The sequence below is a fragment of the Gambusia affinis genome, linkage group LG01 (assembly GCF_019740435.1).
Source record: "Gambusia affinis linkage group LG01, SWU_Gaff_1.0, whole genome shotgun sequence".
In the NCBI taxonomy this organism is placed as follows: Eukaryota; Metazoa; Chordata; class Actinopteri; order Cyprinodontiformes; family Poeciliidae; genus Gambusia; species Gambusia affinis.
Genome location: NC_057868.1, coordinates 41,830,611 through 41,852,799, shown reverse-complemented (window position 1 = coordinate 41,852,799; position 22,189 = coordinate 41,830,611). Strand labels below are relative to the sequence as shown.

Here is a 22,189-nt window from a genome sequence, read left to right as displayed (position 1 = left end):
GAAGTAGCTTTTATATTTGGTGCAGGTTATACAAAAAAAGAATCGAGTGACTGGAATTTGTTAAATTTTCTTATTGGACAGGCAAAATTTTCCATTATTATTAGAAAAAATTAATTAAATTGTGTTTTGGGGGAAAAAGTCGACAGGATGTTTATTCTGATGATAAAACAGAGTAAAAGCAGAATATATGTTCTTTTCAATGATGAATAACTTCATTGATTTTTTTATCTTTGTGGTGTTTTAATAATGTTGTTTGTTCTGTGGTTGATAGAAAGCTAGTTTTTAATTCAATGTTTGCATGAAAGATGAACTAATTTCTGTCAAAATGTAGTTTTATTGAGAAATAAATGTGTTAATAATCAAAAAATCTTTCTTTCTTCCTTTCTTTGTTTCTTTGTTTATTTCTTTCTGTGTTTCTTCCTTTCTTTCTCCGCCTCCTACAGAGTGAAACATCCTGTCACACAGTCCAATCTCCGCAGTTGTAGTCCGAGTGACTTCCGGGACAGATCAGCGCCTCAAAGCAGCCCTGGTTCTCCGCCTGATGCTCCCCATACTCCGTCTGCTAGTCCTCCGCAGTCCCGCTCCTCAGCTCCGGTCATTTCGAGCCGACTCGCCCGCCTCTGCCTCCCGCTTCCAGAACCAGAACCAGCCCGAGATTCGGAGTCCCGACCGGTCCGCAACCGACAGCGGATCTTAGCCGAGAGGCTAGCGGAGTTAGCTGTGCAGACAGCGGGGTGAGGGTTCGGTCCCGACGAGGCAGAGAGCGCAGCATGGTGGGTGGCAGCAGCAGTAAGGCCGGGGAGGTTCCGACCCAGAGTCAAAATGAAGGTAAAACATAAAACGGATTAAAAACTGGATGATTTCGAAATATTCCTAGTGGTTAAACTGGTTTGTCTAGGAGCAAGAATCAGCTACCTAGAGGTAAACTAACCAGTTTGGGCCGATTTAATAAAGTAGTTTACTGGATTAAACCGAGCCGAATAATCAGTTGCTATGGCGACTAATTAACACAAACAGAACAGCTAAATATTCTAGTGTTTATTGAAGGTAATAATCTCTATGGTTAAATCTAAAAATTTAAACATGAAGTGTTGCAGAAAAAACTGGATTCATTATAGATAATCACGTCTATCTGGTTTGTACTGGATTCTTATTCCAGCTCGTCCAGAACTGCAGGAGAGGGTTTTGACAGGTTCTACAGAGGCCTGGTGGGCCCATTCCACCTTAAACATGTGGAACTTAAGGTGGAATCAGCAGTTTTGGTGACGTGGAGTTCTCACTAAGGTGTGTCTGTGTGGCTGCAGATCAGGATGATGAGGAAGAGGCCGTAGCAGGTGGTCGAGTCCAGATAATAAAGCAGATGGAAGTAGCGGGTCGACGAGAACCGGAACCAGCCTCAAAGTTCTGGTTCTGAGAGTTGAGTGGAAGGATGAAAGCTCCTCTTTGTGTCCGTCTCTCCCCTGCAGCCAACAGGAAGTTGAAGTACATCAGCCTGGCAGTCCTGGTGGTCCAGAACGCCTCGCTCATCCTCAGCATCCGCTACGTCCGGACGTTGCCGGGCGACCGCTTCTTCGCCACATCGGCCGTCGTCATGGCGGAGGTCCTGAAGGTGGCAACGTGCCTGCTCATCATCCTGCTGCAGAAGAGATGTAAGTTAGTAGTGGGCGGGGCTAAGCAGCATCTGTGTGTGACGCTGCGTTTCCACAGACGCCCTGAAGGAGACGCTGTGGTTCCTGCTGGACTCGGTCGTCCTGCAGTACCAGGACACGCTGAAGCTCGCCGTGCCGTCGCTCATCTACACGCTGCAGAACAACCTGCAGTACGTCGCCATCTCCAACCTGCCGGCCGCCACCTTCCAGGTCAGAACCAGAACCCTGATCCGGGTCAGCACCCGGTCACTAGGTCCAGTTGATGTGTGCTCAGTGGGCTCAGTCGGACATATTATCTGTAGCACATTTCAGAAACAAAACAGTTCAAACAGTTTTTCATCTTAAAATCGTCACCAAGCAGAGTGTTTTGTCAATACTATCAATAATTATCAGATCATTGATCAATGTTTTATGATTGTTTCAAAATCGGCTCCAACCAGCTGAGTTTTAGTCTACATTTAAAGGAGTGCAGGGTTTCGGCTGTTCTTCGGTTTTCTGGAAGTTTGTTCCAGATCTATGGTGAATAGAATACAGAGCGGTGATCTAGACAGCAGCTCTTCGTTCTGCCTCTCATAATTTACGTCGCATTAAATTGGATTTTGATCTGTTCTTCACTCTGAGGCATTTTTCCGTCCCAAACTTCGCAGCAGAGGTTCCACACGGCTGACATGTTTGGTCAGGATTTGCTGCGGCCGTTTGCCTGGCGTCGGCTGCAGGTGATCGACGAACACAGAAATCGGCCAATAGTGATCGGTGGCCAATCGATCAGAACACCAGAAGTTGAAATATTGAATCACAACTTTTCAGGGTTAGGGTTTTCATTGCCTCTCTTTATTCTGCTGGTGTTGTTTCTCACCTAAAATATTTTTGAACTGAACCATTTCTGAATTGCTCTGGACTAATAAACTTGACAACGGTTCTTTCCAGGGTCACTTCATACACAGGAAGTCTGGGATTAGTTTTACCCAATCAGGAAGAATCTTCCATGTCCCGCCGTCTTCCTTCCTGTCAGTCTCGTCTACATGAATGTTTCTTTTCTTTTAGTACATTTTAATATGTTTCTACAAATAGTTTTCTTCAAAAATCTTATTGAACCTTCAGATCAGAGTTTTCAGGAAGGTCTGACCCGACTGGAACTAACAGGCTCCTCCCCCTCCAGGTGACCTACCAGCTAAAGATCCTCACCACGGCGCTCTTCAGCGTCCTGATGCTCAGGAAGTCTCTGTCCAGAGTCCAGTGGGTTTCCCTGCTGCTGCTGTTCGCCGGCGTCGCCATCGTCCAGGTACGACCCATCCAGTAGGCTGGCCCCATCCCAGTCTGTATAAATATCGGTCAGACCGGACAAACGGCTCCGTAACGGCGTTTTTCCAGTGAGGCCCACAGCTTAAAGGCTAAACTCTGTTATGCCGGTACTCGTATAATCTGGGGTTACAATACGTAACCAACGTTCTATTTCGTGTAGGCTTCATCCTTTAAGGCTATCGCTAGTGGGTTAACAGCGAAGCAGGTATAGTCTAAATCTCACTGGGTCCATCCAGACCACCACCATCTGCTGCATAACAAAGACAGTTTCAGTCTGGAGTCGTGGCCTCCAGTACAGCAAGACCAGAGAGGAGATACGATAAACAGACCTGCTGCTGCGAACAGGAACAACGAAGGTTACGAACCCTAACAGCAGAACGATGAACAGAGCGGGTAACTTATTACACAGCACTAACTTGGAGAACAGAACGGGTCATAGAGAACGTGGAAACGTCACACAGGTAAAACCGAAGAAATGACCAGGAAGCTGCCCTGCAAATGTCCTCCACAGACAGGAAACTCCTCTGGTGCAGTGAGCTCTCAGATTCTCTGGAGGATCCAGTCCAGAGGAAGTTGAGGCTGAGAGATGTTCCTCACACAACCAGTGAGGAACATCTGGTGCCCATCGAAGGACATGATGTACCCTGTCTGGAAAGACAGGCACAAATGGATGGAACTGTTGGAAGACATCTTTACTTTTAGACAGTGTTGATATCGCTACGTTGAAGAAAAAAGGGATTGGTTTTCCGGTCTAGCCAGTATTTATCCAGAGCAGAGTGGGGCCACCTACTGGATGGATGTGGACTGAGCTTCTTTTCAGTGCTGAGTTTGAGGGATAAGCCCACTAGCGGTCGCCTTAAAGGGCGAAGCCCACGCGAAATAGAACTCAGTATTTTCCTTAATCAGCTACAGAAAATGTGCTCTTAGTCAAGCCTGAACATCCTGCAGACGATCCGATAACATCTGTACAGCAGACTGGCTGTCATTTGTAGTTACAGGTAGATTTATAAAAGGTAGATAAGTGAAAAGAGACAGTTCTTTTTAACGATACAACCCAGAGGCAGCAGATACAAGGCTAAAAGAACGGGCGCTAACAATGAACCCTGGGGAACCCTGTGCAGAAAAACTCCTACTTGAAAGAACCAGAACCAGTTTAATGTTGAACCTTGAGTAGCAACCAGTGACTCCAAACGGGTCAGAAACTGGAGACGGATCAAAATCTACAAGAACTGTTGATTTACCCTCAGCAGTTAAAAGATCATTTAAAATTTTAGCCCTAACCCTACGATGGGTTAAGCCCCCCCCAGGGGCGCCACCAGGAATCTTGGGCCCCATGACAAAACTTTAAATGGCCCCCCCTTCGCAGCTGCTGTTACAATTTCTTGAGTTTGTCTGAACCAAAAGCATCACCTGAAAGTCCTGGAAGAACCGGTCCAGAACCCGACGGCTACAGAGCATATGGATAGATCTACAGATAGATATATGGATCTATTGATGATCTATTGATCTATTAGTGGATCTATCGATGTATTGATGATCGATGGGTCTACCGATGACCCTACCTGCGGTCTCGTTGCAGGTGCAGCAGGAAGGAAAGAAGGAGGCGGCGGTGGCTGACGCTTCCAACCAGAACTACATGGTGGGTCTGGTTGCCGTGGTGATCAGCTGCCTGTCGTCGGGCTTCGCCGGCGTTTACTTTGAGCGGATCCTCAAGGGCAGCTCTGCGTCAGTGTGGATGAGGAACGTGCAGCTGGGCGTCTTCGGCACGGCGCTCGGACTGCTGGGAATGTGGTGGAACGACGGCGCCGCCGTGGCCGAGCGCGGTTTCCTGTTCGGCTACACCGGCATGGTTTGGTGCGTCATCTTCAACCAGGCGTTCGGCGGGCTGCTGGTGGCCGTGGTGGTGAAGTACGCCGACAACATCCTGAAGGGCTTCGCCACTTCCTTCTCCATCATCGTTTCCACGGTGATGTCCGTCTACCTGTTTGGCTTCCACGTGGACCTGCTGTTCACCGCGGGGGCGGGGCTTGTCATCGGCGCCGTCTACATGTACAGCCTCCCCAAGGCGCCCGGCGGCATCCCGGGCCCTGACCCCTCCTCTTCCTCTGCGCCCGCTGAGCCGCCGAGGGGAGGCGGGGGCGGCGAGATGGAGCCGTTTCTGCCAAAGTCAGTCCTGGTGAAGTGATTCTGTGTCTCTGGCGCCACCTGGTGCTGGTTTCCTCTCTGCTCCAACTAACCAATGAGTGAGCTCCTCCTGCTGCTGCGTCTCCTCCTCTTCCTGTCCTTCTAACCTTTGCCCCTGCTCTCTTCCTCAGAGCTCCTTCCCCAGCCGCCAGCGCCACAGACTAATTCCTGGAAGCTGAGCAGGAAGGAGCTGGAGCGCCCCCTGCTGTTCTCTCTGCCTTAAAACTCTTTGCTATCTGAAAGAAGCCTTACACTGATTGGATCCTGCTTGGTAATTGCTGATTGGTTGGTCTGTGTGGGGGCGGGGCCACCTGCAGACTGTATGGTGCCTTTTCCTCTTGTCTGAAGCCATAGGGTGGCGGTTCTGATCCCGGCCTGGCGTTGCCCGGTCCGGTCCGGTCCGGTCCGGTCCGGTCCTGCTGCTTGCTGGGAATGTGCTCATTGATTGGAGCATTTTTTAATTCTTTAACTAATCTGTGATGTTTGTTGTTGGAGGGGGCGTGGCCTATCTGTAGGCGAGGTCAAGGATTATCGTTTCATTTTTGTCTCCATTGAGATCTGATGTGTTCCTGAGAACTTGAGCAGGTCCAGAAGGATTCACCAGAACCTTCATGTGATAACCCAAACCACCAGAAGATGGCGCTGTCCAATATTTCTCTAAACGTCTAAAAAGGAGCTCTTATGCTTCTGTTGACGGATGTTCGTCACATCGTGGCGGGTGGGCGGAGCCAGTAGTTAATCTTGGTCCCGCCCACATCCGCTTGTCGTCACCGCTGGGTTTTCTTTTTATCAAAGAAAGCAGAAGTATTGTCTCACATTTCACAGCAGACTTCTCTTGTCATCCATCAAACTAAGATCAGATGAAATTGAGTAAAACAGAATTGGAGATCACATGACCTACAGAGACTGAAGCAGATCAGATTTTTAGTTTTCAAAACCATAAAATAACCCAGAAGTTTTTATAAGACATAACTAGAGAAAATGTTTCATCAAATCCAATTTAGAGGTTCTTTCATTTCTAGAAAAAGCTGCGTTCTGATTGGACCACCCAAAATGTCTCCATCCAATCAGTCCAACCGTTTCATTTGGTCCAGAGTCCCAAAGGTTATAACTCTTGTTAAATTCCTTCAAAACTTTTTTGTCGGATTTAAATGCTGTTTTCCGGGTTGGTTGGAATCGGACCTCGGCTCACCCGGATCACTCGGGTCCATTTGGAGACAAAAACCCTGCAGAACTGCGACGATTTCTCTGGAGGAACTTGTTTCCGTTTTCTTTCTGTTTAGGTGAGTGAGGAGGAAGAGGAGCGGTCCGGACTCTTCCTCATGTTGATGACATTGTTTGGGATTCTGGTGGGATAACGAGTATTTTATAGTTTTTTTTTATTTTGGTTTTTCCTGAATCTGAAACTTTTCTTCATCTTCAAACAGAAGCTTCAGTTTTTCAGCTGTGCAGATGTTTTCCAGGCATTTTGGGTGTTAAAGTATTCGGACCTCCAGGATGATTCAGAACTAGAACCCAGCGGTCTGACAGTGATGATGATGATGATGATGATGATGATGATAATGACAAAAGAAAACAGAATTAATTCATATGAATATCAAAAGTTTTTTTCCATAATGTTCATTTGAACAACATTCAATTAAAAAAAAAATCAACAATCGTCAAAATAGTCATTTTCTTCAAACATGACTGGAGAAATAGAAAAGTCATGTTTAAATATGTTTTGACCAAGAAGAACAAAATGAAGGATGAAGTTTTATTTCTTTTATTTCTTTGTTTCTGCTTGCTGTGTCTGGTCATGGCCACCAGGGGGCAGCCCCATCAGACCCTGGTGGCGTTTGGCTCGTTTTTAAAATCCTTTCAACGTTAAAATCTGTCAAGTCACTTAAAGTAATGAAACATTTTCCATTAAGTAAAATCTTTTGATATCTTTTGGTCCACAAATAAAAAATGCTGAAAAGCCAAAAGTGTAACTAAAATATATTTTCTTTTTGTCTTGTTTTTGCAATCATAAGTTATCAAATTGATGTAATAAATGTTATTCCTGAGCAATAGAAATGCGAGATAAATGAAGAATATCTAAAAATGTAAATTATACGTAAATATTGAAGCGGTTTTTTTTATCTGTGCTGAAAATGAAAACATTTTATATTTTTCTTGAAAGCTTTTTTGTTGGAAAAAAATCATGAGCATCTGAAGGGAGAAATGATTTGACCATTCTTGTTTTTATATTTGAACAAACTGAGATATATCAGTTGTTTACAGGGTTGTTTTTATTTCTGTGTAAAAATGAAATCCCATGACGTTATAAATTCACCTGAATGACGCAGAGTTCCTGTGTTTGGTGGAAATCTGTAGATTTTCTGAATCAGATCTGATCTGAGCTGACAGCCTGGAGCGCCCCCTGCTGGATGTTTCCTTGTGTTGACAACCGGAAACAGTCCCAGCTCCGGGTTTCATGTCCACTTCCTGTTTTTCTCAAACTGTTGGGACAGTTTGTGCGGTTGCACTCGGTTGTTGGTTTGTATCACAGCTTGTGAGTTTGTAAATACTTGTTTTGGTAAAGTTTTATAAATCAAACACTAAACTCTGGAGTTTGTCTTTTAATTTCCCTTCAGTTTGGAATCAGGGACAAAAATCAGCCTGAAGAACATCGAGGTCGAGCTAAAGCTGAAACGCCTCCAGGTGTGAATATCTGCCTAAAGCGTTAGCTCGTTAGCAAAGCTAATGCTAACGAGCTACAGGTGAGGCAGTTTGCTAAAGCTGCAGCAGAGCGAAACGTTTAACCTGGTGCTCCCCAGCTGGGTCAAAGGTCAGGATCAGACTAATGCTCCAATAAATCACCAGAGATAAACATCTTGTTAGAATGAACACATTTCTTATTAATGTTTCGACATTAATGTTTTTCTCTATATCTTTATATTCTAATTATTTTATTTTTTAAGAGGATGTAGAAAAGCTGCTTGTGAATCCATGGATGGAAAACCATCAGAAAGTTTTTACTTCCTGGTTCCCTTCAGGTGAAACTCGACTTTACAGTTTCACTCCAGCTATTCTCATAAAAATACAAAAATAAAATCTTTATTGTATTTCTTTCAACTTCCCTGACAAATTCTCAAATATTCCAGTTTGTGACAAAAACGGATTTCTGCTGCAGCAGGCGGAATCCTAACCCAGGTCACGACCTCTCCAGGTCAGTGTGCTGGTCTTACTGGGAGTCCTGAAAGTTCTGGCCTGGTTCTGGAGGTGCGGCCCAGGACCAAACACAGGAAGTTCCTGGTGCTCTGCAGGTTTCAGGGGTTTCTTAGATCCAGAAGCGGGGGGTTTGGACCAGAACGTTCTGGACCACAGTTGACATGGACAGAATAACGGAGATTTATTTTATCACCATCCAGATGATCATGAAATTCAGAGTTTCCCAGAGAGAACTTCCTGTTTGAAAGGCTTCCTGTTAGAACTTCCTGTCCTGGAAGTCGGTCGTATCTTTGGATGAGGCCATGAAGGAATCCTCATCTCTTTTCTAATCTTCCTCTTCCTCTATCCGCCCTGCAGGTGTTCAGGAAAAGAGAAAGGATCCTGAAATGGACAGCTACCACTTCCTGTCTGCTGAGGTCACGACCTTTCAAATTAAGATGCCAGACATCGTCGCTCCAACATCGTCTGAACCTGAAAACTGTTCGGTTCTGCTCTCCAGCACCATAGAAGTCCCACCTGGATCCAGAAACGGTACTTTCAGTTAGTTTTTAGGTGAAACACATGAAGTCTCATCATCTCATTGTGATGAAAAAGCTGATGGTTCTGGATTCAGGATTTTATCTGAAGAAGAAAATCAGCAGAACTTTGTGAAGTGACTCTTATTGTGGACCTTCACAATAAGAGCAGAAACTCAAGATCAACCTTTTGAACCTTAATTTTTTTGCTTCTTCTTGACTTTGTATGTTTCGCTTTTTGTTGTTGTGTTGGTTTTGTTCTGTTTTTAGTTTTGTTTTCGGTTTTGTTAGTGTTCTCACATGGAGAACCAACTGGTTCTGTCTCTCTGAACCGGATCAGGAAACCATCTCAGAATGTCTCCTTGTTTTCAACATTTCAGAATAAAAGACCAGACTTTTTTTAAAAAATATTTTAAAAAATTAAAATGTATGCATTTGATTAATATCTTAATTTGATTTATTTACACATTTTATTTTAGAAAGTAGAAAGTGTGAAGTAACAAATGTATTTATTTAATAAAATCACCTTCTTATTGTAATGTTTTATCAGTATTTCTTTTGGTTGTAAAAATAAAACTAATAATAAATATTTTTAAAATATTGAAATAATAAAGAAAATAAATAAAAAAATGTATTATTTATTAAACTCCAAATATCTTTTTTTTCTTGTCAATTTATCTTTATTTTAGCATTAAAGGATGAACTTCCTTTCATGTCAGAATAAATCTCCTTTAAACTTAGTTTACCTTAAATTAAAACTGGATTTTTGTATTTTGCTTTTCTATTTTCTGTTTAATTTGTCATTTTCTGTCAGAGTTTTTATAAAGGAAATGTTTTCTATGTTATCTTGTTGAAGTTTGTTTTATTATTTCTCATGTATTTTGAAATCTTCCCATGAATTTAAACTAAAAACACTCTACTATTAAAATAAAATGTTTATGATGTGAAGGAATGAAATCTGCAACTTTTCAGTCTGAGGCACTAAATTGCTTACAGCGCCCCCTGTTGTGGGACTAGAAGGACTTTTCTGATTTTATTTCACTCAATGTGAAATAAGTGCAGAAGAAGAGAAGTCGTTTATGTTACTATAGATTTTTATTGTGATAAATGACTGAAGTTCAGGTTTAATTTCCTGCTCAATAATAAAATTGACATGTCTGCAGTTGGTCAAGCTGCCACCCGAGGGCGGAGTGGAGCCTTCTTGTTCTGTCAGAAGTAGCTGCAGGTGTTGATCTAATCTAAGAGGTCAAAGTTCAGCAGTTAGCCACATCCATGGATGCAGGTATTAGCCGGGTCCATTGAGCCACCAGTAGTTATTCTGCATCCATCAGCTGTTCTGTGGCGTTCTGTTCAGAACATAGTGAATCGGACCAGAACCGGTCCAGTGAGTCCCCGGGTCAGAACATGGAGGCGTCTCCAGGCTGAGAATGTTCAGTTCCTACACACTGCAGCAGCTTCTAGTCCGTCCAGGAAACCTCCACAGAAAATCTGTTTCAGTAAACTCTGTCCTTCGTAACGTCTCCATTCCTCCGAACAACCCACGACTGACGTGCTCGTGCTAACATGTCCTTATGCTAATGGGTCGTCATCTGTTCTCATGCTAATATGTCGTCATGCTAACGTGTCCTCATGCTAACATCTCATCAGGCTAATGTGTCTTCATGCTAATGTGCGCTCAACTGTCCTCATGCTAACATGTCATCATGCTAACGTGTCCTCATGCTAACATGTCATCATGCTAACGTGTCCTCATGCTAACATGTCATCATGCTAACGTGTCCTCATGCTAACATGTCATCATGCTAACGTGTCCTGATGCTAACATGTCATCATGCTAACGTGTCCTCATGCTAACATGTCATCATGCTAACGTGTCCTCATGCTAACATGTCATCATGCTAACGTGTCCTCATGCTAACATGTCATCATGCTAACGTGTCCTCATGCTAACATGTCATCATGCTAACGTGTCCTCATGCTAACATGTCATCATGCTAACGTGTCCTCTGTCTATTTTCCTCTTCAGGTTCCAGAATCCTCCCACAGTTTCTACTGAGGACCGGTCCATACAGCAGCAGCAAGCCTTATCTTTGTCTCAGTTTCTGTTCGTGTCTCTTCTGTCTTTGTGTTTTATCTCTTGTCCAAATTGTTCCTCTGATTTTCCAGAAAGGAAACCCAAACCACCTTCTGTTTTTCCTCTAAACACAAACTTGGACTCCATGTTTAGGGAAAACAACAAGCTGACGCTTTCTAGTCAGGAGTAACTTTCATGTTTCCTAAACAGATCCAACTGGATCAGAACCTGCTGGGGTTTGGTTCCCACCTCCACAATAGTTCCCAGTTTAGTTCTGTGATCTGGAATAGAAATAAATAAAATAATACTTTAAAAATCAAACAGTAAATCAATAATCCAAGGGTTGAGAACGATCATAATTTATTAATCAAAATAATAAATGTAAAATATGACAGTAATTAATCAGGTGATAATAGAGAATCTTTTAATCTGTTTTCATGATTATTTTAAATCATACTTCAAATTAAAACATTAAATTCATACAAGTCATTTATTATAAATATTAAAATATGATTCTGTCATCTGAGACCCAGAATATTAAATCTGGTTCTGGTTCTGGTGGACCTGATGTTCTCCTCCCAGACCTTCTACACAGAGAATCTCAGAACCGGTTCTGACCCAAACGTTCTGGTTCTGATCCAGTAGAACCTCACGGTTTGTCTGGAATCCATTCAAGCTGACCTGTGTCCAGGGATCCCAGTGACGTCAGAGGTGGGCGTGTTCTCGGCGTGACGTCACGGCAGTCAGCCTCCTCCGCTTTAAAGCCGCCGCCGCCGCACAGTCGGGCAGACCGACCGAGCCGTCGAACCTTGGACCGGGACCGCGCTCAGTGCCCGCCTCAGTGCCGCCTCTGCCCGGATGGAGCTGCGGGGTTCGCGCCCCGGTGTGCGCCGCTACTGACCCGGCTCGATTTGACCTAACAGAACCATAAGTTCGGTTCGGCCGACCTCCCCGTCCCGCAGCAGGCCGCCGTCTCCTCCGTGACTCGCAGATCTCATGCGATTCTTCAGACTCACATTTAAGTGCTTCGTGGATTGTTTTTGAAGGTCGCGGTTCGGCTGCGGTTCGGTTCGTTTTTCTCTTCAGTTCAACATTTTTATTTTTATTTGAAAGAAAAAAATTCAAAATTATTTTTAAAACATTTCGATTTTCTGACCATTTTTAAATTTAACTAAATAAACTGAAGTCCTAAATTAAAAGAGAGGAGAGGGTCCGGAGCAGACCGAACTGGACCGGCTCTGGTTCTGACTGGTCGGTGGGACTCTGACCTGGAGCTGGACTGGTGTTACTGGGGTGTTACTGGTTCTGACCCGGTGTCAGAGGGATACTGATTGATTTAGTTTCGGTTCTAAAGCTAAAGAGCTGCAGAGTTAAAGAAAGACAACCGGACTGGTTCTGACTGGGTTCTGATTGGGTTTTACTGCTGGTTTTGACTGGGTCTGAGTGGTTCTGACTGGGTTTTACTGCTGGTTCTGATTGGGTCTGAGTGGTTCTGATTGGGTTTTACTGCTGGTTCTGATTGGCTGTGAATGGTTCTGACTGGGTTTTACTACTGGTTCTGATTGATTCTGACCGGGTTCTGATTGGGTCTGAGTGGTTCTGACTGATATTCTGTGACAGAATCTAAGTGGTAGAGGGCTGACAGAGACTGGACCTTAGAACCTGTACTGGTTCCTGACTACTTTGTTAAGTTCTGACCAGGTTCTGTTTGAGATGGAGAAACCGGCCCGGCCCGCTTCGTCCTGCTCTGTGGTTCTGTTGGAGGAGACCAAGAGGAACCCACTCCTCCTGTCCAGCGGCTTCGCGGCCGCCAACGGATCCCTCGCCCCGCTGGCGGCGCCGACCAGCGGCGGCGTGGTCGGCGGTACCGGTCAGGATAAAAGGGGAGGCGGGGCCATCGGGATGGGTCCGGGGTACCAGGAGCGTGAGACTTGGACCCGGCAGATGGACTTCATCATGTCCTGCGTGGGATTCGCTGTCGGACTCGGAAACGTGTGGCGGTTCCCCTACCTGTGTTACAAGAACGGAGGAGGTGAGGCTCAGACCGCAGGGGGCGGGGCTAAATCTTTAGCCCCGCCCCCTCTGTATGTCACACACACCATGGTTTAAATACAGACCAGAACGTTTCCGACTGGACCGGGTCGGCCATCCAGCTGCTGGTCCAACAGAACCTGCAGCATGAAAACAGAATCAGGTTCTGTTCCCAACTGAGACTCCAGATGACAGGCGGGGCTTTGAAATTTAAAAATGGGCGGGGCTTAAAATGGGCGTGGCTTCTATGTTCTGATCATGTTAGGTGGCGCTGGGCGGGTATCGATCTGAGTGACAGCAGCAGGTTCAGGCTGTATTTACACACAAGCATGGTGTGTGTGTGTGTGTGTGTGTGTGTGTGTGTGTGTGTGTGTGTAATAATAGCCCGATTGTCTCTGATGAAGTTGATTCCCAGCGGTCCTTCCTGTCTCCTTCAGACATTAATAATTTAATCATCATCAGATTAATCAATAATTCTCCAGAAGGAAGTCACTTGGGATACTTTCTACCAAAGTAAATGAAAACAAATATTTTAAAACCTACAAAATTATTTGCGGCTCCATTTGGTCCAAAATTTATTAAATCCACTTTCAAAGAAAAAATATTTCTTAGTTGTTGACTTTGTTTTCCTATTACTTTTCATTTTTGTACTTTTATGATGTAAAGCACTTTGAGCTGCCTTGATTGATTGATTGATTGAAATGTGAACTCTGCAACTATAACTAAAAACATAAAGTTTGGCTATGTTATGAAACTAGAACAGCGGTGGTTAACTCCTGGTCCTGGAGGGCCTGGAGGGCCTGGAGGGCCTGTCTCCTGAAACCTTTAGCTGTGTCTCCACTTCAACACAGCTGAGTCCAATAATGAGGTCATTAGCAGGACTCCGGAGAACCCGACCGCACTGAGGAGGAGATTCAGCTGTTGGGTTCAGGTTGTTGGACCAGAGAAACATCTAACCGGCCCTCCAGAACCAGGATCGCCCCCCCCTGGACTAGAAGGTCACCTGACTGGCTGGATCTGGCACATCAGTGGCCACCAGGGGGCGGCAGTCATCAGGCAGCTCCCAAAGCGTCTGATAGAATCAATTAATCAATCAATCAAACCAGGAGAAATTGAAAAAATTAATGTTGAGAAACTGAAATATGGTGATGAAACAAATTTGTTGATGACGTTGATGGTGGTGATGAAGGTGAAACCTGGAAGTCATGAGATCGACTGATGTCAGTCTGCATAGATCTATGTCTCTAAACATAGATCTGGACTATAGATAGATCTATGTTTCTATCTATAGATGATCTCTATGGAGATACAGAACTGCTGATGCGGGTCTCTGGAGCGCTGTCGCCCCCTGCTGCTGCTCAGGCAGAATGCGGCTTGAAGGCGCCGGCCTCGTTTTTCAGACCTGAGGCTGCAGCATCCATTTTTTACATAACGTAGACAGAAGTGGGTCAGAACCGGTTCAGGTTGCGTTCCTGTCGTCAGGAGCTGCAGGCCTCCTGCTGATTGGCTCCTTGGAGACTTATTTCCACCCTGGTGAGGATGAGGAGTAGGAGCCTTCATCACGTCTCCTCCTGTTCTCAGCACCGGCCCGTCAGATCTGGACAGTGAAAAGGTCCGGTTCTCACAGTGCTGTAGACTTTCTGTAAAGGTCACATGACTGTCGCCTGATTGGCTGAAGCTGAAGGTGTTTATTAGCCGCATCATCTGTCTCTGGTCCAAACTGAAATGTCTCACAGCATCCAAATAAACGTCCAGGTCAGAACCGATGGTTCCCTCATCAACCCATCCTCCTCATCTTCCTCCTCTTCCTCCATCAGTTCAGTTTTTATCGTCTTACATCACCATCAGATATTTTGTCCTTTCTGTTTCCTCAGTTTGTCCTTTTTGTATTTGTCCTCTAATAAATCTGAGCCACTTTGATTTATTATCCTGCAGTGTGTGTGTGTGCTAAAGTCACCCTGTGAAGGACACACACACACACACACACACACACAGTGACCTGTGTGAGGATCGGTGTCTTTGTAGCAAAGCTGCTATCTTTGTGAGGACCAGTTAGCTGAAGACCTGGAGATCAAACAAATAGTAGAGGGTGTCCACATGTCTTGATGTCCAAATGTCCACATGTCTTGATGTCCACATGTCTTGATGTCCAAATGTCCACATGTCCAAATCTCCAGATGTCCTGGATGTGTGAAGTGCCACGTGGAGGCTGCTGCAGCCAAAGATGACCTCTGAACTGTCTCCTGTGGACGTCTCCAGTGGAGACGGTGAAGGAGGGATGAGAGCGGAGGTGAAGCCTGTCAACAGGATTAAAAGATTACAGGCCACTCCTGTTAATCTCTGCTCCACATGCTGACTTGCTCAGAAAACCAACCGCTCGTTCTCCCGACCAAAGGTCCGTTACCATGGCGACCTGGTAACAGTCCCACCCACTCCCCCATGCTCGAGCGATGAGCGCTCGATACTTCTGCACAAAGGTTGTTTTTACCACCTTGAACTCGGTGTTGCTCTGTAAACCTCTGGACTAGAAACGACGTCCACATGGAACTGTTTAGGTTGCGACACCGAGGCCAAGAGGTCGACTCGGCGCCATCTTGTGGATGAAATGGAGTCAAATTTTGAATAACATCTGACATAAGAGGTTAGAAATTATAGAAATGTATTTGACACATCAATCGGAATATATGAAAATATTTGGAAGAAAATCGCTCAGTCCTCGGGGAAGGAGGACTGAGCCCAGTGGAATTATGGGAAATGAAGGAATCTGTCATGTGAGATGTAGAAAATCGGACACGGGACTATGACATGTTATCTATCTGCTTAGTACACCTGTATCTCACTGTCTGTACGCCAGACTAGCCAGACAGCAACCCTACAACCGTCCGGAGGTTTGATTCCCTGCAGCCTGTGGTCCTTTTCTAACGGAAATCTGGAATACTGGCGTTCCAAATGACCAAACACCTGGAAAAGTCTGAAATGTTTCTGGAAACCACACCTGTTGATGACTGGAGTCATCAAACCCAGTTAGACCACAGACTGGTGCTTAATCCAGTTCTGATTATGATCTAGAAACAACAGAAATGGTTTGGTTCTGATCGGGCTCCACATGGAGGTCCGGTAGGCTCACTGAACGGGTTCGAAGTTGCCAGAGCAATAGTTCCATGCCAACCAGAGAGAAAGAATAAGAACAACTCCTGACTCCATGGAGATGAAGCAAGAGAAACCTGTTGCTCGGTTCTAACAAGCCGGTCCAGAACAAGAATCTTTGGGATGACCCAGACGGTTCAGACAGTCTGCAGAGAAACGTTCAGAATAAAACCTGCAGAGTAGAAGCTTCCATCGGCCATGTGAAAGGGGAAGGCTAGAGTTTAGTCCTTGGATATCTGTGAATGAACCACTCCAATCAGTTGTACATGTGACTCATGGATGTGTGGACTTTTATTTATAGCCTGTGATGAAAGGACACATCCTGACTGATCCTGAGTCAGTTGGCAGCAGAACAGAGTGAGGAGAGCTAACGACAGCCTGATCAGCGCCGCTTAGACCCCATGTTCCTACTTTCACTAGTCATTTGACCATATCCAATATATGTATGTATTTAGTATGTAAATAACCTACGTCAGTTTTAATAGGACATGGCATGCTTGGTTTGTGTTGAATATGCATCAACAGGCACCAGGGCTGTATGTTGACTAACTAAAGGTTTGAGGGGAATTTGTTTCAGTGAACCATGAAGGGTTCAATGTAACTGCAGACATCAAGACTGCTAAGAAACACAATTTGATGCATTATCAGTTTTCCATAATTAACTATTGAAGGGTGACGTCAGGAAGAAGTTCCACCGCACACCTGACTACCGTCTCACTGCCCATTACCACCAACATCCTCACTTCTCTACTAGTGTCTACAGTTTCTCCTCAATTATACAGCGGCCAACATTTACAGTCATCAGAACCAGAACCAGGCGGGTCATCTGCTCTGATTATAACCAAAACAGAAGACTGAGCTACGAACAAGGACTGAGCGCTCACAGCATTCAGACATTAATTATAAATACATAAGAGGCCAGTTATGGTTAGAAATGGGATTATTCTGTTCCATTGGCCCAATGGGAATGACTCACACTGGGCATCTAGTCAGGATTGTTGATCCACAGAGGAAGCTCACTGTGGAGCAGTGAGCCACCAGGCCAGCAGGAGGCACCGCAGGAGGACTTGGCAGTTCTGTAAAAAGTAGAAGTCTCTTCTGCCTCTGAAGGTCTCTGAATAACCCTAAACCTAAGAGAATTAAAATCACTTATTTAGGACCAGAGACCGCTCCTAAAGCAGGAAGTGAACTACAGCGCAGGGCATTCTGGGTAAATCCAACCAAAGCTAACATGCTAGCCTAGCGCTAGCAGCAGAAATGTCTCCTGGTCTTCAGCCAAAGACTAAAGAGAAATCCTCCAACACTAAAATCTGACGCCTCCATCTTGTTTCCATCTGGTGAAGAAGGAAGTTGCTCTCAGTGTCTTCAGAGGTTTTTGTGTGGTTTCCTTCAGTGGTTGTTGGTGCAGCGCCCCCACAGGCCAGGAGGGGAACAGGTTGGTTTGACTCAGAGCCACAGCAGCTAGTGGAGTTCTGGTTCCAGTAGAACTGGGTCGACCGGACTGAAGAAGGGAACAGCCTGAGTCTTCAGCTGTTCATGTGGGAAAATATGTCTGAAACATTTAGGTGTCCATGTTGCTGAAGAGGTGGAGCTCTGTGTCTGGATATCCAGGTTCTGTGAGGCGGAACCAGAACCTCTGATGATGAGGATGATGTTGGTGGTGATGAAGCTCAGCCTCGGGGGCGCCACCAGGAATCTTGGGCCCCATGACAAAAATTTAAATTGGCCCCCCTTCGCAGCTGCTGTTACAATTTCTTGAGTCTGTCTGAACCAAAAGCATCACAATTTTTTTTAAAGGTGTTATTGGCTCTGAGCTGTTATTGGCTCTAGTGGTTAATTTTGACAGGAAAGTGGGTAATTGACAGGGAAGACATTGGTGCAAAGGTCGCCAGACCAGGCCAAACCTGTCGAGGACTGTGGGTTTATGTGTTCCCCTGTGCCACCACAACACATCCCACAATTTTAAAGTCCTGCTTTATTTGGTCCAACACTGATAACTAGCGCAATATTTACTGCTCATGAATTTTACATCCAACAGTCCTCATACAGTCTGCAGTGGGTTGATTCATTTCCTCTGTTAGTTTTAGATACTGAAATGTTTCTCCCCACCAGCAACATGCAAACAATACATGAAGCAATCCAGACTTTCCAAAAAATGCTATGTAGTTGCATTTAATTCAAGCTGCAGTTTATAACTTTAATAAAATCTGTTTTCTCCATATTTGTTAAATGTGTCACCACACAGTTTGTTATGAGACAGATAATCTGTGAAAGATAATCTGTGAAAGATCAATCCTCCACCTGAGCTGCTATTGCTAGCTGAAGTAAAGCAACGTTCCGACCAAAACAACCAATCAGAATCAGGAGGAGGGTCTTAGCGCTGTCAATCAACCTCATTCACTGGCTGCTAAATGTGCTAATGGTGGAGAATCAACTTATCGTTACAGGAAAAATGTTTATCTGCTGTCATTGGTAGCTATGCTAACTAGACTGGGCATTTACAGCAGGCTATGCTAACTGCAGCACAGGGATGAGCAGCACCATGAGATAGTGATTGACAGCATTAAATCTCTCCTGTCTCTGATTGGTTGTTTCTAGATAATACTGGGAGAAAGCAGAGGAAATAGATTTTAACAGATTATCTCTCATGTCACACTGTCACACCATCATGACAGTTTTAACAAATAAAAAAACATTTTATAAAAGTTACTGCAGCTTTAATTTGACCAGAGGACTGGACCTGCTGCCGACTGACTCACCTGTTGTTGAAGTTCAATATATGAATATGTTGCTAATTTCTTTCCTTCATTCATTAAATGTTAGTGTCATGGAGGCTAACAGTCTGTAGCTAAGCTAACTGTGCTAAATGGTTGATAATCTCAGTCTACCCACCTCTCAGAGAAAAACTGGGTTATAAATTGACACTTTTACCTTTTTCTCTCTCTGTCTCTATTTTTCGAAAACCTAACTGTATATTTTTTCTTAGCAGCAGAGTAACAGCCACAGTGGTTCTTATTTTCTACTGTCTGCTGGTGAACATCGTCACCTCAAGCCTCCAAGCAGGAAGGAACCATTTCCTGCAGATCCAGGAGGTTCAGGGTGAATATAGATGTGTGTTTTCTGGGAGGGGCAACATTTAACTTTTACTGACAAAAACAAACTTCGAAAATACAATATGATTCATTTGTAATTGACAGGGCCCCTCATTTTTATATTTCTATGAACAAAAGAACAAAAAAAGAAGAAAGATGCAGCACCATGGGATAGTGATTGACAGCATTAAATCTCCACTGACTGATCCAGATTAGGCAGTTTAGCTCTCTAACTGCAGCTCTCATTTTATAAAAGTTACCTTGACCTTTTAATTTGACCAGGAGATGATGACTTCCATCAGATTTGATCTATTGTCACTGTACACTAAACTGTACAACAAAATTAGTAGTACAGCTGTTCTTATGGCATTTATAAACAAACAGTGAAAAATCAATCAAGCTGCTCATTCAGCTGGCTGCTAAATGTGCTCTCCAATTGGAGAATCAACTTATATTACAGGATGTACAAAATATCAACGTTTATCTGCTGTCATTGGTAGCCTAAATGCTAACTAGACTGAGCATTTAAAGCTCAAGCTATGCTAAACTTTGCAGATCCAGGAAGTTAGCACCATGAGATAGTGATTGACAACATATAAAACAAAACAAAATGATTAAAACATAATTGAGTAAAAAATTGAAATTAAGTCATCAAAGTTCTAGTAAATTGTCAGCGTCTGCTTTATCAGAGAAGCTGATGAAAATGTCCCACTGTCTGGTTCTGGTTCTGGTCTGGTTCTAATAAGGTACAGCCATCTGTAGCAATGAAGGAGGTCTGAGAGGTACGGAGGGGCGGGTGGTGGACAGGGTTCTGAGTTTTACGTAAAGATGAAGGAGGGAGGGTTCCAGGACAGAACCCTGGGGAACTCCCGAGGTGACGGTGAATGATTTCAACTGAACAAACTGAACGTTCCTGAATGGAACCGGCCGCCCCGCTCTGCTCGCCCTCTTCCTTTCATCCGCCTCGCTGGATCTCCTGCTGCTCTGGAACCTGTGATCCTGGGTTGTTCTACCTTCAAAGGTTCTACACAACTTGGTCAGAACCAGAACCGGGTGGAAAATGAGTCCAAGAGCAGATGGTCTGGACCAGAACCCTTCAGCCTCAAACGGACCACAACATTTTCCAGATGAATCAAACCAGTTCATTCTGAATTTCCTCATTCATTTTGAGTGGCAGCTCCTCAATGTGGCTGGTGTTTCTCCAGAACCTTGGCTGATCTGCTGCTCAACGTGTTTAAACTTGTTCACTTTTCTTGGACTTCAGGCTGATTGATGCGACGGACCGTCTGGTTCTCTGGTTCTGGTTCTGAATGCAGCATTTATGTACGCTGACGACAAACAACTTTACGTTTCTGTCAGTCAAAAACTGAATCTGTTGGCAGGAAACAATATGGCAGAATATTTGTGGGTTTTATTATATTATAATGAGCAATATTACAACCCAACCGTTATAATAAAGCTTATTATAATATTATCATAATAAGTTATGATAATATTAGGTTATTATTATAGCTAATAGTGTATTTTATTAGCTATGACACATTAATCTGGTTAATTAAATCTTTGAATTAAAGGATTTTTGTTCCTCTGAACATCCTGACTTTATTTCCTTTCTGTTAGAAACTGAGTTTTGAATTGAGTGAAATTAAAAATAGTTGAATCTACAGAACACAACTTTTTGAATCAACTTTTTGAATCAACATTTAAGTAGTTCAATTTAACACACAGTGAATTTGGTCCTTATGAGAATAATGTTAGTGAAACTGGTTTTGATACGCAGCCAACTCACTGCTGAGCTGAAATAATTCTGAAAATGTTGATCAACTTTAAGGGAGAAAATTAAATTCCAAATGCGGATTCATACTGATTGTTCATATATATAGTCATGATTTTATCCATTTAATATTTACCTGCCAGTGTTAGAAGAGTCCACAGATTAATAAATATAAACTATTCAGCTTGACTGTGCATAAAGCGAACATAGAACTAGTTCTTCTAAAATGGAACAAACCTGAGAGAATAATTCTTCTGGGTTTGAAACACGAGTAGCAAAAACTTAACAGGATAAAAACGTAAATTTTGTTAGAGGAAAGTTTTTGTCCTTTTTCAACCTTTAACTGGGATAAAACTCCTGGAGAGCAAAGATCGTTTTTATGAGAATGTTCTCATAATTCTACATGTAGACAGTTGCAAACCACAATATCAATATCAATAATGTTGTCACAATCTGTCCCAGATTAAGTCCATCTGAAAATCTGAGGACATGTTGGTTTGATAACCTGGAAGAATCCGCTTCGTCAGCAGTTTGACGGTTCATGAGTCGCTCAGACCTTCAGTCCCCACAACTACAAATCCTTTCCTGGCGCTGCTTCCTGTTATCAGCTTCACACATTATTACAGGAACGGCACTGATAACAGTTTACTGCATCTGAGGAGCTGACCGAACTGCTCCTTGTGTGGAACGGAGCGAGAATGCAGTGAAAATGCAGCGAGAACGCAGAGAACGCGACAGTGTCCATGTCTGTCCATGTGGTGGACGGAGGGACACGTCCTGGTGCCCAATAACTGCTGCACCCCCTCAAAGATGGCCGCTGGACGGGTACAATGACTTTTGTTGCATTAAATAAAAATGACCTAAAATAGAAAACATGTTCATACTACATAAAATAATGCATTTTTAATTCAAACTAAAAATATATATTTTTAGTATAAACATTTTAACTTCCTATCTTGAAAATATCCAAAATCTGGAATTTTAATTTAAGTCTTTAGTGAACTTATGTCTTTGTTTCCTAAAAAATCAGAATTAAAATAAATAAAGACAAAAAGTTAAACACTAACAAAAGTCTAAAAATAATTAAAATTAAATTAAATACTTTTTGGTAGATTTTGATTTTGAGATTTTCTTAATAAAATTGACAACTTTTCCTTATTTGTCTAGAAGGAAAAACTATCATTTAAAATAAAAGGAGTAAATCTGGAAGAGGAGCATTTATTTCT

General features: G+C 43.6%; 2 protein-coding genes across 6 annotated transcripts; both read left to right on the top strand.

The window, feature by feature from the left end:
• The first annotated feature begins 403 nt into the window (after positions 1-403).
• slc35a2 (solute carrier family 35 member 2) lies at positions 404-11,007 on the top strand. Of its 3 annotated transcripts, XR_006372805.1 has the most exons (7): positions 404-828; positions 1,467-1,649; positions 1,708-1,859; positions 2,809-2,931; positions 4,531-5,117; positions 8,688-8,861; positions 10,872-11,007. XR_006372805.1 is itself a non-coding variant. In XM_044139048.1 (6 exons), the coding sequence occupies exons 1-6, from the start codon at positions 771-773 to the stop codon at positions 8,713-8,715; spliced, it is 1,131 nt and encodes a 376-aa protein (XP_043994983.1). In that variant the 5' UTR covers positions 404-770; the 3' UTR covers positions 8,716-9,797. The 3 variants fall into 3 exon arrangements, 2 of the variants coding, with proteins under 2 accessions (XP_043994983.1, XP_043995096.1); XM_044139048.1 differs by lacking the exon at positions 10,872-11,007 and having other exon boundaries at positions 8,688-9,797; XM_044139161.1 differs by lacking the exons at positions 8,688-8,861; positions 10,872-11,007 and having other exon boundaries at positions 405-828; positions 4,531-7,722.
• A 688-nt stretch (positions 11,008-11,695) lies between these two features.
• Positions 11,696-19,109, top strand: LOC122844037 (sodium- and chloride-dependent creatine transporter 1-like). Of its 3 annotated transcripts, none has more exons than XM_044139388.1 (2): positions 11,696-12,951; positions 19,087-19,109. In XM_044139388.1, the coding sequence occupies exons 1-2, from the start codon at positions 12,633-12,635 to the stop codon at positions 19,092-19,094; spliced, it is 327 nt and encodes a 108-aa protein (XP_043995323.1). In that variant the 5' UTR covers positions 11,696-12,632; the 3' UTR covers positions 19,095-19,109. The 3 variants fall into 3 exon arrangements, with proteins under 3 accessions (XP_043995323.1, XP_043995248.1, XP_043995188.1); XM_044139313.1 differs by having other exon boundaries at positions 19,084-19,109; XM_044139253.1 differs by lacking the exon at positions 19,087-19,109 and adding an exon at positions 15,128-17,305.
• The last annotated feature ends 3,080 nt before the right edge of the window (positions 19,110-22,189 follow it).

Coding starts and splice junctions, on each gene's coding strand:
- slc35a2 (XM_044139048.1), top strand. CDS start 771: ATGGTGGGTGGCAGCAGCAGTAAGGCCGGGGAGGTTCCGACCCAGAGT. Junction 829..1,466: donor GACCCAGAGTCAAAATGAAG/GTAAAACATAAA, acceptor TCTCCCCTGCAG/CCAACAGGAAGTTGAAGTAC. Junction 1,860..2,808: donor TGCCGGCCGCCACCTTCCAG/GTCAGAACCAGA, acceptor CTCCCCCTCCAG/GTGACCTACCAGCTAAAGAT.
- LOC122844037 (XM_044139253.1), top strand. CDS start 12,633: ATGGAGAAACCGGCCCGGCCCGCTTCGTCCTGCTCTGTGGTTCTGTTG.